Here is a 15994-nt window from a genome sequence, read left to right as displayed (position 1 = left end):
ATTGGCAAGATAGTGTTAATGAGCAGCTTGACTCTCTTCCGGAAGGGTATAAGTAAGGTCTTCTCCAAGCTGCTAAATTAACTTGGGCTTTCCTACTAAGGGGTTTTATGCAATAGTAGACCCAAATAATTCTGATGTTTTTGATGAAGTAAGGAACCAATTGGATGATTTAATTGGCTACATAATTCACACATTTTGAAGGAGTTCTGGTTTCCAGATGTCAACTCAAATTGGTCTGCTGTAAAGCCCCCTTGGGTTTGTGGAAACGTGCTAGTAGAGTGACAAAAGTTGTGGCTACACAAGTGCTCTAAGAATATTAGTGTTTGCCATACAGTATATATTAAAATTGCTCTCACAAGCCGGCTCCATAATACAAATTTAACTTACTAGTATACCCCACTAAGCCTTTTTAGGGTCACTGGTTGTTTTCAAATGATTTATAGAAAATTTAATCACTGTATGCCACATTTGACTAAAAAAAGTTCACAGTTCATGCCCTAAGTTGTATATTTTGTGGTACAACGAGAGGTTATTATAAGTGTGATTTTCTGTGCATTTTGTTTCTCCAGGGATTTGATATTCATTTGGAGTAAGTTGCAGATGAAATCAAACTCATCAAAAGAAGTATTTGTGCATCGATGCTATCAATTGCTAAGGAATGCAACCAATATCAGAGTGATTTTTCCTTTTATGAAGATTATTATTAACGAAGTAAGTTTACATAAACCATTTTATGGTCATTATTTAGGTTTGTCTTTTTATGCAGTACAGTAGCATGTAAGAGTAAAATTAACCACAACAGTGAAATTGGCATAGTAGTATACAGGAGGTGAACCTTCCTCCATCCTCATAAAGACAAACTGCCATGAAGGCTTATGACACAGCTAATCAATACTTTTCGAAGCCATTGTGCAACCTCTTAGACCCGGCTCCCCTTTAAAGAGGCATTGAGCGATACCTTGATGGACACTCTCAAAACCCGGCTCCTGCTTACTGGTAAAGCGTATGGTAGCCAGGCATCACCGACTGGCTCCAGACGATCCTGATTTTATGATCCTACTCCAAAGAACCTGGTGGGTCAGACTTCAGCAAGGTAGGTGAACCTCAACGTATTGTCCCAGGGTAGGAGGTGTAATTAAATAGGACCCCTGAGTGGTCTAGACCTTGGCCTGTTGAAAGGATGGCAAATTTCATCCACTGCGATAATTTAATTGCAGAATAGACCTGTCTGATCTCCTTCCAGCACGCCCATCTGTCCGTGTGCCTTTGGCACAGATGGCCTTAGCTGCAGTATCCCCATTTAAAAAGCGATGATGGGTCGGCACATTCAAGGGGGGTAATCCACTAGTGCTGGGAATTAATACATTCTAGTGCTGGGAATGAATGCATTTTTGGGGTTGTATTTCACATAGGATACACCTGCCCTGTTTGTGCAATGGCGCACCTTACAAAATGTGTACCGGGCGCAGGCAGGGTCAGTGCACCCTAATACAACAATGAATGCGCTGCCTTTGGGTCAGCTGTGAACTTGTGCAACCCTGGGGGTAGTGCATTCAGTGACAGACTGCGGCATGCCGCTTACACTTTAATTAGGGGAGAGAGATCCCCCCGCCTTGCAAGCAGTTGTAGTGAGTGACTGCATCATCCTGAAGGGAAATATCTAGTTGGTCTGTGGGACCCCTTTTCTTACCTCTCAAAAGGGTTGCCTTCAGGAGGCTCACTAACAGTGCCCCACCTTTTTGTGGTGCACTGTGAGTTCGCCTCCTAATGGCCTATTTGTGTCTGCACACACACCTATAATATGGCGCAGGCACAAAGATTCCAACGTTTGTATGGTGCCACACCCCCATGCAAATGAGGGAGTACCTTCTCGTTATAGTGCTGGTGCTACGTGTGCGCCAGTGTTATCAGTATTAGATAAGGGGCATCTACCACCCTTTCTGCAATATCATTGTGCCCTTGGTGCGCACACATCCGTTTTCCCCTGAAGCACAATTTATAATACAGCCCCTGGTGCACAGACCTGGAGATGAATGCACTAATTTCACGGTGGTGGATGAAATGGAAGTAAAAGAGCTAACCTTCTTGCAAAAGGGCTACGTCTCTCCTTAACTATCAAATGAAAACACCTTAAGTGCAAACAAAACAAAATACATTAAAAACACTGCTGGTTACTTGACCAGTCCACATATTTCATTGACCAGGTGTCTCTACCATCGAAACTAGGTTGGTAACGGTCATACCTTTTTTTCAGATCCTGGAGCCATCGGTGGTTACTGAGCACTTATCTAGAGCCTTGTATTTACCACTAATGTTCCATAGTGTAGACTGGTTCAGCTGCCAACACATATTCTAAGAGGCAGTGACATTTTGTAAGTCTAGTGTAGGATACAAAGTTGTTATTTATTTGTTTATATACTGCACCAATAGGTCACCATGCCCTTGCTGCAGAGTGTACTGCAAGAAAACTGGAAAATACAAACGCTGAAGGGTGCCAGGATAGATGAGAATCCAAAATAGTTATGGGGCTGTAAAACCGGCACATGCTTTGGCTAAGCTCTTTTGCTAGCATGTAAGGGCCCTGGCAGAAGCTGAGCACTGGCAATTGTCCACTTTAAATAGCAGTTGTATGACACCCATATATCCAGTATAAGTTGGGAACTAAGAATCCAGCTATCTTTTCTATCAAACAACAGAGGCAATTTTGGGGATGGCAGTCAACGGAGTTGAAAAGCAAAAATGCTATTTAGACATTTTACACAGGGTACTGTCGATAAAGTTTGTGTGCCTTTTTGTGCTGTGATGTTAGACAATGCCAGTGATGTTAGACAATGCCATGTCCCTGTTACAGTAGACTAAAACACCAAAGTGATGCGGTTTGTTCGAGGCAGGATCCAAAGAGCACTTCTCTTCAAGAGAGCTATCTTTGTCCTCTCAAACTGGGCTTTGTGTAACTGCAGCAGGTGGTAGTTTAATATCAGTAAAGGAGCAGCCATATTTACGTAACTGCTTCAGAGAGAGATGCCTACTACCTTTCCTAGTGTAAAGGTTTCTGCTAGTCTCCCTTATTTGGGTCTTTTATTTAGATATGATTTGGTATGTGTGAAAGGTGTGTGTATGGTTTGTGCCTTGTAACATGCGTGTCGGGACTGTGTATGTGACTAGAAGAGTTCATGGTGGAATATGTTTTTGATTCCACATGTGTGATGTGATCTGAAATGGTGGAGGGCTTTGTGTGAGACATTGCCACAGCAATCCCCAACGGATGTACCAGGACTGCACCAACAAGATGGGAGTTGGAGCAGCCATCATCGACAAAGAGACCATACAGTGTACCACCACCACCACTGACAACACCACCCCCTCATGGAACATCTCAACTTTAAGCTCCACATGGACGGCAAGACCACCATCAGAAGCACCCTTGTTTACCGATCCCCAGGCCCACACCCCAGCTTTTGCAATACCATTGCAGACTTCATTGCCCCCCTAGCATTAGACTGCAAGAACTGCATCTTCCTCTGCAACCTAAATTTCCAGATTGACTACGCCAACAACAAAAACGCCGCACACCACCTCGACAGTATGAGCAGCCTCGGATTGACCCCGATCATCCACGCTGGACCCAATTTTCACCTCCAGCAACCACGTCAAGTACAACTATGTCACAGAACTCAACATGGACCGCTAACTCCAACGTTCACTTCAGTATCTCCAGCCCACACACCTCTACCTCCAAGATGATCAACGCCCCTCACCTGAGGTGGAACAAAATCTCAGACCAGCTGGGCGAACACCCTCAACACCTCCAAACCTGCTACCGCCACCAACCTCGAACAGGGAGTGAAAAACTTCAACGCTTGGATCTCCAATTGTGCAGACAGCATTGTACCCATCAATAGCAACATCCAAAGAAAATCCTCCAGAAAGAACAGCTAGTACACCCAAGAACTCAGAAGAGCAAAACAGGACAATAAACAGTTGGAGAGGAGATGGTACGGCAGCAAGGACACCCATGACCGGGCAGCCTTCAAGACCCCTCTCTCAACCTCTACCACCTCATGCTGAGGGAAACAAAGTAGACAGCCCTTGTTGTATGCATCCAAACTAGTGCCAACAACACCAAGGAACTTTTCAACGTAGTTAAGGAATACTCCAACCGAGCTGCCTGCAAAAACAACTTAACACCCTCACAGGAGCTGTAAGACAACCTCACCCACTTCTTCCCCAACAAGATCGCATCCATATATAGAAACTTCAAACCCCAGCTCACACCTATGGACTTCCTTGACAGATACGCCACCACTGTAACCGACATGAACAACACACACTGACCACCTGGAACATCCTCCACCCAGTACACCACCCCACCGTGAAATTCATCCACTTGGGAGCTCCCACAGACCTGTGCCCACACCACATCTTCAACCTCGGAAACCAAATGATCGGTCAAGAACTCACCACCCTACACAACACCTCTAGCATCATGCAACATTTCCAGACACCAGGAAACACGCCAAAGTTCAATCACTACTCAAAAAATCCTCATCTGGTCCCAGCAAACCCACAAACTACAATCTGAAAGAGACACGTTAGTGATAGATTCCTTACCTTAGAATATCCCCAGGCGTCAGACTGAATCCAGAATTTTTTTGCGTAGCAGTACCCATGCACGTTGATAGGCGTCGTCCGTGGCTCCGCGTCCGTCGTCCGCATTGTGGGCGCCGTGATGTCATCGTCGGAGTACTTAGACGCCGCCTCCACGTGCTGACGTCAGTTCTTTTATCCGCGCCTGCAAGCGCTGATCCGGAAAAAGTGGTACCCTTAGTCTATTTTTGACTAAACTTTTTCGATAATGTTTTGATCTGTTTCGAAGTCTGTACGACTCCGACGGTGCCGGTAGGGATGCCCGGGTTCAAACCCTGTGCCGACTGCGACCGACTGATGTCGGTTACCGACCTCCATCTCCGGTGTCTTCATTGCCTGGTCCTCGATCACGACGACAAGGTCTGTTCCGACTGTCGAGCCCTGACGTCTAAGGCTAGACGGGAGCAGTCCCGCAAGCGACTCGAGCTCCGGCAGTCGGCCCCGCACCGCTCGAGGTCCCGGTTCGCGAGGAGGTCGAGGGACCGGTCGCGGGGTCGGAGCCACCATGGCTCCGGGAGTCGTCCACGGTCTTCGGGCTCCTCAGGTAAGCACAAGAAGTCGAAGAGACGTCATCACTCTTCTGACTCATCCCCCAAGCTCGCGAGATGCACCCATGAGTTCGGGCGACACCGCCCACGCGGCTCCGCTGGAGCCGCAGGTGTCGCGGCCTGCTCCATACCCGCCGGTCCCTGGGCAGAACGCGACGCCGGGGGAGATTGATGACTTCCTCATGGCCATGAAGTCGCTCGCTCCTCCATCAGGTTCCGCGGCGCCTTCGGGCCAAGCGGTCCCGACTGGGTCCCCACGCGGGCCGAGTGCTTTGGCCCCGGCGCCGTCTGGTGCTCCAGCCCCGGCGGCGACTTCGGTCCCGATGCCGCAGGGCCCCACTGGATCCGGTTCCGGGTCGTCGTCGGTCGACCTCACGACCTCGCCGGCGCCAGCCCAAAGGGTGTCGCCCCGGCGCCGTCCCAGGAAGACGCCGTACCTGGTCCTGCCCTCGTTTCGTACTGGCGTCGGAGCAGCGCCGCTCTTGATGCCGATGGGAGATTTCTATTTCTATGACCCGGCCCCATCATTTGAGCCTGAGTACCAGGCGATGGGGGACAAGGAGGACTGGGAGGGGTCTGAGGACCCTCTGGCACTCGAGTGTCCGTATTCTACGGACTGGACAGGAGAGCTTGGGGATGCCAGTGGTCTGGACACTTCGCCCGACACTGGTTTTGTCTCCCCTCTTAGCGTGGCTACGGAGGAGGGGGCTGCCTATAGCGTGGTGCTGATGAGGGCGGCCAAGGCCTTGAGCCTTGAGCTTCCCGTCGCGGCCGTGAGGACTAACCTCTTCACTGAGGTCCTTAAACCACAGGCAAGCTCGGCTGAGCCTCTACTGCCGTTTATTGAGGCCCTATCAGACATTCTTCTGGGCACTTGGTCCAAGCCCGCCACGGGTCAGCCTGTGAATAGGAACGTGGCCAGGCGCCACCGCCCGGCTACGGGCGAGCCTTGCTTTCTGTCTACCCTCCCCACTCCCGAGAGCCTGGTCATCCAGGCCTCTAATTCCCAAACCGCATTCCCGTCGGCTCCCCCCGACCGGTAATCCAAGAGGTACGAGCAATACGGAAAGAGAGTATTCTCCTCCCTAAGTTTAGGATTGAGGTCAGTCAATACCACATGCCTCTTGAGCCGCTACACCCACTCTCTGTGGGATACGGTCGCGGCCGTGCTGCCAGAATGCCCGGTGGAGGTCCGGGCTAAACTCGACCAAGCCCTTGTGGAGGGTCGAGATGCGGCACGTTATTCCATCCGGTGTGGGCTGGACACTACTGACTCACTGGGCAGAGCGATGGCAACGACTGTGGCGATTCGGCGCCACGCCTGGTTATGATCTGCAAACTTCTCGGCTGATGTCCAAAACACACTTATGGACATGCCGTTCGATGGCTGTCGCCTCTTTGGCGACAAGGCAGACCATGCCCTTGAGCGCTTTAAGGACTCCAGGGCTACGGCCAAGTCCTTGTGCCTCTCGGCCCCGCACCAGCAAACGGCTGCCTTTCGCTCCTTTCGTGGCCAAGGAAGGGGCGTCCCCACACGTCCTGCCGGCAACGGGCTGCAGACTACCATCCAGAGCGGTGGCGGATGTGGAAACCGCCGTGGCGGCTGTCGGGGACAACGGCGAGGCCAGTCCCCACCTACACCTGCAGCATCCGCCTCAAAACCCTCCTAGTCCGTGCTTTCAGGCCCATGTGACGCCAGTTCGGGGCAGGGTTCGCCATCACCACTACCACTGGCGCACTGTCACTTCGGACAGGTGGGTGCTGCAAATGTCCGAAGGGGCTACTCCCTCCCCTTCGAGGCGTCCCCTCCAGCCATGCCACCGCAGTACCACCGCGTGTCGGGGGATCACTTGAGACTTCTACAAGAGGAAGTTACGGCCCTCTTGGCCAAGGGGGCCATCGAGCACGTTCCTTGGCCAGAAGTAGGGTGTGGTTGTTACTCCCACTACTTTTTGGTACCCAAGAAGGGCAAAGGGGGCCTACGCCCTATCTTGGACCTACGGAACGTCACCGGCTTCCTCCGGAAGGAGAAGTTCAAGATGCTGACATTGGCTCAGGTCTTAGCTGCCCTATACCCTGGAGACTGGATGGTGGCGTTGGACTTGCAGGACGCTTATTTTCACATCCCCGTCCTGCCGGCCCACCGGCGTTACCTGCGGTTCATGGAAGGCCACGAGCACTTTCAGTTTACCGTGCTCCCCTTCCGCCTTACCAGTGCCCCACGGGTGTTCACGAAAGTGATGGCGGTGGTCGCAGCTCATCTGCGCAGGTTAGGGGTTTCAGTCTTCCCCTACCTCGACGACTGGTTGTTGAAGGCGGGCTTACCCCAGACAGTCATCAGCCACCTCCAGACTACGGCCGACCTCCTGCACCTGCTGGGGTTCTCCATCAATGTGCCGAAGTCACACCTGTGTCCCTCTCAGAAGCTCCTCTTCATCGGAGCGGTTCTAGACTCGGCGCAGTTTCAAGTTTATCCTCCCGAACAGCGGGTTCGGGATATTCAGGCTCTGATTCTGATCTTTCAGCCTTTATCCTGAGTCTCGGTCAGGTTGACGCTGCGGCTTCTGGGGCTGATGGCCTCCTGCATCCTTCTGGTGCATCGCGCCCGGTGGCGGATGCGTGCTCTGCAGTGGGACCTGAAGTTTCAGTGGGCCCAGCATCAGGGCAACTTGTCTGACAATGTCTTGATCTCGGAGGGCACTGCAAGACAGTTGCAGTGGTGGCTCACGGACCGCGATTGGGTCAGCGGCAGATCCCTCTCCCAACCGGAGCACGTAGTTGTGACAGACGCGTCCCTCCAGGGCTGGGGGGCCACATGGGAGAGGCGGAGATCAAAGGCCTCTGGTCTCCGGCGGAGTCCCAGCTCCACATCAACCTTCTGGAGCTGCGGGCGATCCTGCTTGCACTGAAGGCATTCCTCCCCTCTGTCCGGGGGAGTGTAGTGCAGGTGTTCACGAACAATACCACCACCATGTGGTACTGCAACAAACAGGGCGGGGTGGGGTCGTGGACCCTATGCCAGGAGGCTCTGCGCCTCTGGCAGTGGCTGGAACATCAGGGCGTGACCCTGGTGGTCAAACACCTGGCAGGTTCTCTGAACGCCAGGGTGGACGAACTCAGCCGTCAGTGCATGATGGATCACGAATGGCGTCTGAACTCTGACGTGGCGCAAGGCCTCTTTCAGCAGTGGGGAGAGCCTTGGTTAGATCTATTCGCCACAGAAGAGAACGTGCAATGTCGTCAATTCTGCGTGTTGGAATTTCCAAGGCTGCACTCGCTCGGAGACTCTTTTCGTAGCGAGTGGAGTTGCGGTCTATTGTACGCCTTTCCGCCTATACCACTTCTGCCCAGAGTGCTGAAGAAGATCAGGCGCGACCGGGCCCAGGTTATCCTTGTGGCTCCGGACTGGGCATGAAGATATTGGTATCTGGAGCTACTCAGCATGTCTGTCGATCCCCCGATTTGCCTGCCTCTTCGGGAGGACCTTCTGTCGCAGCAGCAGGGAACGGTCCTCCACCTGAACCTGGCCAGTCTCCACCTACAAGCTTGGAGATTGAGCGGCGACAGTTGAGGCCATTTGACTTGCCTCCTGAAGTCTGTAATGTCATTCTGTCAGCCAGGCGTCCCTCCACAAAGTCGGTATACGCCTGCAGGTGGAACAGATTTGTGGCATGGTGCAGAGCAAAGGCTGTGGATCCACTCTCTGCCCCCCTTTCTGAGGTTCTCCTCTTCCTGCTTTCTCTTGCCCAGCAGGGCTCTGCTCTGGGCACTATCAAGGGCTACCTTTCTGCCCTTTCCGCCTTATTAAGGCTACCTGATCAGCCATCTTTGTTCAAGTCCCTAATTGTAAATAGGTTTTTGAAGGGCATCACACACATGTTCCCTCCTGTTCCATTCGTGATGTCCCAGTGGGACTTGAACCTTGTACTTACTTATCTGATGTGCGCTCCCTTTGAGCCACTTCACAACTGTCCTCTTCGTCTTTTGACTCTAAAGACTGCTTTCCTGGTTGCCATCACCTCTGCCAGGAGAGTGAGTGAGCTCCAGGCTCTTTCTTCCAAACCTCCATTCCTTTCTGTCCATCCGGACAAGGTTGTGTTGCGGACAAGACCCTCTTTCCTGCCCAAGGTAGTCACAGCCTTCCACATCGGGCAGTGCATCACCTTGCCCACCTTCTTTCCGCCTCCGCATCCCTCGAAAGTGGAAGAGAGGCTCCAACGTCTGGACCCAAAACGTGGGCTCTCGTTCTATCTGGATCGCACACGCCAGTTCCTGGTGGATGACCAACTCTTTGTTGGTTACGTGGGCGCTAAGAAGGGACAGGCGGTGCACAAACGGACCATCTCTCGGTGGATCGTGTTGTGCATCCAGGCATGCTACTCCTTGGCTAAAAAGAAACCTCCTGTTGGGCTGAGGGCCCATTCCACTCGGGCCACGGCGACTACTACTGCCCTGGGCCGGGGAGTCCCCTTGCAGGACATTTCTTAGGCAGCTACGTGGGCCTCGCTGCACCCGTTCGCAAGACAATACTGCCTGGACAGCCAAGTCCGGAGGGATGGCTTCTTTGGTTCGCAGACCCACCACCGGGGTTGGTATTGCTGGGGTATCTATTCTAAGGTAAGGAATCTATCACTAACGTGTCTCTTTCAGAATCACAAGTTACTACTTGTTTAACGATATATCTGTAAGAGACATTAGTTAGTGATAGATTCCTTACCGACCCACCCTTCCTCCCCGTTCTGCGAACCGATATCTAGGGTTCAGGTCATCCCCTTTCAGGGCCCTAGTTACATGGCACCAGTGTTGGTTTTTATCATCGCTCTGCGTTTCTGGCGCGGAAAAGCTGTGTATAAGACCGACATCGGCACGCAGAGGTGGCGTCTATGTACTCCAACGACGTCATCACGACGCCGATGATGGACGCGGAGCCGTGGACGATGCCTACCGACGCGCATGAGTACTGCTACGCAAAACTTTTCCGGATCCAGTCTGACACCTGGGGATATTCTAAGGTAAGGAATCTATCACTAACTAATGTCTCTTACAGATATATCGTTACACAAGTAGTAACTTGTGCGTCTAATCTACCAGCTCCCATTCCCAGTGAAGGTACTGGAAAAGATAATCAACAATCAATTCATGACACACCTGGAGCAGAACAAGCTACTCGATGCCTCCCAATCCTGCTTCTGCAGCAATCACAACACTGAAACCGCAGCTTTGATCATCCTCGACTTCTCTGCAGCCTTCAACACCATATCCCCCCACAGGCTGATCGAAAAACTCCACCACTTCAGCATCCAGGGGGACGTTCTCAGGTGGATCACCTCCTTCCCCACAGGGAGATCCCAGAGGATCCACCTCCCACCCCTAAACCCAAGTAGATCGCCTGCGGTGTCCACCAGGGCTCAACTCTCAGCCCCATGCTCTTCAATGCATATATGACTCCTGTGGCCAGCATCCTCTGATCCCACGGCCTTAACATAGTGTTCGAGGCATGTGGGCTGCTGAATTTATATCTATGCATAGATCGCCGCCTAGTGTTGGGTCCGGATGATTGCACATTGTTGTCCTGGAAGAGTCTTTGAAGTATCATGAGATAGGTGGCTCCTCCCCTGGACTACAGTGCGCATGGGCATCCCCTCCATGCTCAGATTGTTTTTTTCCGCCATTGGGTTCGGATGTACTTCTTAACTCGCGTTCGGAAATTATAATAGTTACACTTTTCGAGGCCAAAAGGCCTTAGGGGCGTCAGTATTGTCTTTCGTTCGGTGCCTTTTACCTTTCCAGTTCTTTGAACTCTAAGTCGGAAGACTTTTTGCCTTTCGACGCCAAAGGCCCCTCGACGATCGACGATGGAACGGAGTCCGTTCAAGCGCTGCCCCGTCTGCAACTCGAAATATCCCCACATCGACGTACACCCGGTGTGCAACAAATGTCTCTCACCGGACCACGACGAGGCCAGCTGCATGGCCTGTTCGAAATTCAGATCGAAGAAAACTCTACGTCTTCGACGCGCTGCCTGACAGTCGGCGCGAGAATCGGCGCCAGACCCAGAAAACATCTTTGGTGGTGACGACGAAGAAAATGTACAGGAAGACGATCCGGAGCACTCTGATCCCGCTTCGGAGCCAGACTCCACCTACAACGAGGACGAGGAAGAACTCTACGTCCAAGATGAAGACCTCGTCGAGGTAGGAGACGACGTACAACCTATCTGAGCCGTCGATGACGACTCAAGCGAAGAGCTAGGCCCAACCGCAGTTGCGGGGACCCATAAAGACTCTTACACGGCTCAGGTCGAGGCATCGCCGGAAGGCCTTAGCCAAGATCTTCAACACCGTTCTCTAGTCCTGCTTCAAGGCCCGACTAAAAACATTTCCAAAGAGCCATCGGTCGATCAGCCACACTCAGTGGAGAAATCGAAACCGAAAGACACAAAATCGAAACCGACACTGGTTAAAACAACCATCGGCTCGACGACTTAGGAACCTTCCAAGTCGACGCGTGCGATCAACCCCTCGGGGTCGAAAGGGGGCGTCGAACCGAAGATCGGATCGACTACGCCTGTGTCTACAGTGAAACACGTCACGCTCCCGTCGACTTCCGGCTCCAAAGATGGCGGCTCTTCCGAAGGACTCGAGTCCCAGAAGACCATCGATCCGAAGTTGAAGAAGCCCCTGTTGGTCAAGGCCTTCGACCCGAACCCAAAAGTCGGATCGAAAGACCCTACCTCATCGAAGCACAAGGGCGTTCCTGCAGCGCAACAACGGCTCGAATCGACGCAAGGCCTCAAATGCACTGAACCGTCGAAGTCGGTCGAATCGAAGACACCGCCTCCATCGAAGACAGTCAGTTTGTCACTGATGCTTCCGGCGCCGATAAAGTTCGGACTACCCCCGACAGCACGGCCTAAAACTGTTCAACATACACAGGCTACCGACTCTGCCAAGTCGACGTCGGTTGCCGCAACCACTCAGCCTCGGACAGAAGACGTTGTGTTCCAGCCACCGTCCCACGACAACCAGTCGAAATTCTACATCGACTCCGATTCAGGTGGACTCACTGTTTACAAGCGTAAGATCAGGCCTGAAACGCCTATGAAACATTATAAGATACCACTGAAGAAAAAGAGAGACTCTACCACCTCTCCTATTCTTTTTGAGCCCATGCAGTCATATGATCAGGACTATGCCTACTCTCCCACAAATGTCACTGAGGATGTGGAGGGAGGAGACCATGAGGACCAGTTCAACTATCCCATTGATGCTGATCAAGATGAGTCCCAGCCGTGGGCTGATACTGTGGACCCTGACCCACACACCACCCCTGATACTCTTTCATATGCTATCAAGCCTTCGCCTACTGAAGATACTGCTGCGTTCAACGCGCTAATTGAGAGGGCGGCACTTAACCATGACGTGGATATGCACGCTGACCCTGTGGAGGAAGACTTTCTTTTTGATACATTCTCCACATCAGAGAGGTCTATAAAAACTCTGCCTATGCTCAAAGGTGTGCTCAAACATGCCAGTGACATTTTTAAAGAGCCCACTAAAGCAAGGGTGGTGAACCCAAGAATTGAAAGGAAGTACCGTCCTGCGCCCGTGGACCCTACCTACATCAAGTGCCAACTCCCACTGGACTCCTTAGTGGTGGCTAATGCCCGCAAAAGAGCGAACTCTCAAACAACGGGTGATGCTCCTCCTCCGGACAAAGAATCCAAGATCTTAGAAGCCTCTGGGAAACGTGTGGCAGCTCAAGCTGCTAATATTTGGAGGATCTCCAATACCCAAGCCCTGTTAGCAAGATATGACAGGGCACACTATGACTCGTTAGAGCAGCTAATGCAACACCTGCCAGATACTTATAAGGAGGGAGCAGAAATGCTTATACAGTAGGGGACGTTGATCTCCAACGCGTCCATTAAGTGCGCATTGGATGCAGCCGACACAGCAGCGAGGGCCATAAACACTAGTGTTATGCTCAGGAGGCATGCCTGGATCCACATCTCTGGATTTAAGTCGGAAATCCAAACTACCCTACTCAATCAGCCAGTAAACCCTGACTTCCTGTTTGGTCCAGAGGTAGACACCACTCTTGAAAAGATTAAGAAGGACACAAACTGCGAAATCCATGGGAGCTCTGCAGTCTCAGCAGTTCAGGGGCGGTTCCTTTCGTCGCTCCGGTAACAGGGGAGCTTCAAGAGGGCAAGCGTCGCAACAAGCCCAATACACCAAGGGAGGCACACAAACCACCTATAACAAGAACAATAGGGGTGAATACCGTGGAAACAGCACCAAGGGCAGAGGACGTGGAAATAATAATGCCAGATCCTCCGCCACGAACAAGCAGTGATGTCTTGTCACTGCCCCCCGACCATACAACACCGGTCGGGGGGAGACTCCAGCAGTTCCTGCCAGTCTGGGAAAGCATTACCACGGACAGGTGGGTGAGACAACTTATACAACACGGTTATTGTCTAGAACTAACCTCCACTCCACCCAACATACCCCCAAGGCACCGTCCTATGTCCGCCGAGCACATGCACTTATTGCAGCAAGAAGTCATATCCATGCTGCAAAAAGGGGCCAAAGAACTCGTGCCTTTGGAACAACAGGGAACAGGGGTGTATTCACTGTACTTCCTAATCCCAAAAAAGGACGGGTCTCTCAGGCCCATTCTAGACCTCAGACCTCTAAACCAATACATCCTATCAGAACACTTTCACATGCTCACGTTACAGCAAGTTCTGCCGTTGCTCAGTCAAGGAGATTTCCTAGCAACCCTAGATCTAAAGGATGCCTATTTCCACATTCCCATTCACCCCAGTCACAGGAAATATCTCAGGTTCACCATCAACAACCAGCATTACCAGTTCAAGGTCCTGCCTTTCGGGGTCACCACAGCCCCCAGAGTGTTTACAAAGTGCTTAGCGACAGTGGCTGCACATCTTCGGAGGCAACACATCCATGTCTATCCGTATCTGGACGACTGGCTTGTACAAGCAAAGTCAGCCCAGCAGTGTGCCAGCCACATGTCCCGCACAATTCACCTCCTACACAGTCTAGGATTTTCGCTCAATTATCAGAAGTCCCATCTTCACCCCGCACATGTACAGCAGTACCTAGGCGCAGAAATACACACGCTCACTGCCACAGCGCAACCAAACTCAGCGAGAGTCAACAGCATGCAAGTGTTGTTTCAAAAATTCAAGCCTCAACACTCACTCCCAGCGCAGGTGTTCATGCAACTAATAGGCATGATGGCCTCTTGCATCTTTATAGTCCCTCACGCGAGGCTACACATGCGTCCACTTCAGGAATGCTTGGCACGCCAGTGGAACCAGGCTCAAGGACAGCTAACAGACCTAGTGTTGGTGACCGGTCGCGCATACAACTCTCTGCATTGGTGGAACACACAAAACCTTTGCAGGGGACGACCGTTCCAAGAGCCTGTACCACAGATAGTACTGACGACGGACGCATCGCTCCAGGGCTGGGGAGCGCATGTCCTCCATTATACAGTGCAGGGACTATGGACACCGCAACAGCAGAAGATGCACATCAACCTACTGGAACTGATGGCAATCTTCATGGCGATGAAGGCATTCAAGTTGCATCTCTGCAACAAAGTCGTGCTGATCCGGACGGACAACATGACTGCGATGTATTACATCCAGAAGCAGGGAGGGACACATTCTCCACAATTGTCACACCTAGCACAGTGCATGTGGAAGTAGGCCATTCAAAGAAACATGTTCCTCATGGCGGAACACCTCCCAGGCAGGAACAACCAGATGGCGGACCTGCTCAGCAGACACAGCCATCAGATGCACGAGTGGGAGATACATCCCTCAGTGCTACAACCATATTTCCAACAGTGGGGTCATCCAAAGATCGACCTCTTCGCCGCACACGAAAACGCAAAATGCCGCACCTTCGCCGCCAGGTTCCCACACCTGCAGTCTCAGGGCAATGCGATATGGATGAACTGATTGAACAGATTTGCGTACGCCTTTCCTCCAGCACCACTCATACCGCTGGTAGCACGCAAACTGAGGCAACACTCCATGACGCTCATCCTGGTTGCTCCAACGTGGGCAAGGCAGGCATGGTACACCACGTTCCTGGAACTTTCCGTGGTTCCCCACCAGCGCCTAAGACTCACACCCAGTCTCCTCACTCAGAGCCATGGAGACATTCAGCACCCAGATCCGCAGCAGTTGAGCCTTGCAATATGGCTCCTGAGGTCATAGTTTGGCTACCTAAACCTGCCTCCTGACTGTATGGACATCATAAAGGAGGCTAGGCGACCTACCACCAGGGCCTGCTACGCGGCAAAATGGAAGCGTTTTGTTATCTATTGCTCCAATAATGACATAGATCCACTTGATGCTTCCACGCAGAACATCATATGTTATTTGCTGCACCTATACAGGTGTAATCTAGCGTATAGTTCCATCAGGATACATTTAGCTGCAATGGCGGCTTATCTTCAAAATAGACAGCACCTATCCCTTTTCAGAGTACCAGCCATTAAAGCTTTTATGGAGGGACTGAAAAGGGTCATTCCTCCAAGACACCCGCATTCGCCGGTCTGGAACCTCAACATAGTCCTCACCAGGCTCATGGGCCCGCCATTTGAACCTTTTCACTCTTGTGAGATACAATTTCTCACATGGAATGTGGTTTTTCTGGTGGCAATTACGTCGCTACGACGAGTTAGCGAGCTGCAAGCCCTCACTATTCAGGAGCCTTTCATTCAAATTCATGCTAATAGGGTTGTGCTACGCACCA

At 51.8% G+C, this 15994-nt stretch overlaps 1 protein-coding gene across 4 annotated transcripts in view; it reads left to right on the top strand.

Annotated features, from left to right (window-relative positions):
• The window catches only part of ZNF654 (zinc finger protein 654), a 330726-nt gene that overhangs the window by 303131 nt on the left and 11601 nt on the right, over positions 1-15994 (top strand). For all 4 annotated transcript variants that reach the window (XM_078658097.1, XM_078658094.1, XM_078658095.1 and 1 more), the window contains one exon: positions 570-711. In XM_078658097.1, the coding sequence (XP_078514223.1) occupies positions 570-711 (142 nt within the window). The remainder of the gene's footprint in view (positions 1-569; positions 712-15994) is intronic.

The sequence above is a fragment of the Lissotriton helveticus genome, chromosome 8 (assembly GCF_964261635.1).
Source record: "Lissotriton helveticus chromosome 8, aLisHel1.1, whole genome shotgun sequence".
Taxonomy (NCBI): domain Eukaryota; kingdom Metazoa; phylum Chordata; class Amphibia; order Caudata; family Salamandridae; genus Lissotriton; species Lissotriton helveticus.
This window is presented reverse-complemented; position numbering and strand designations above follow the sequence as displayed.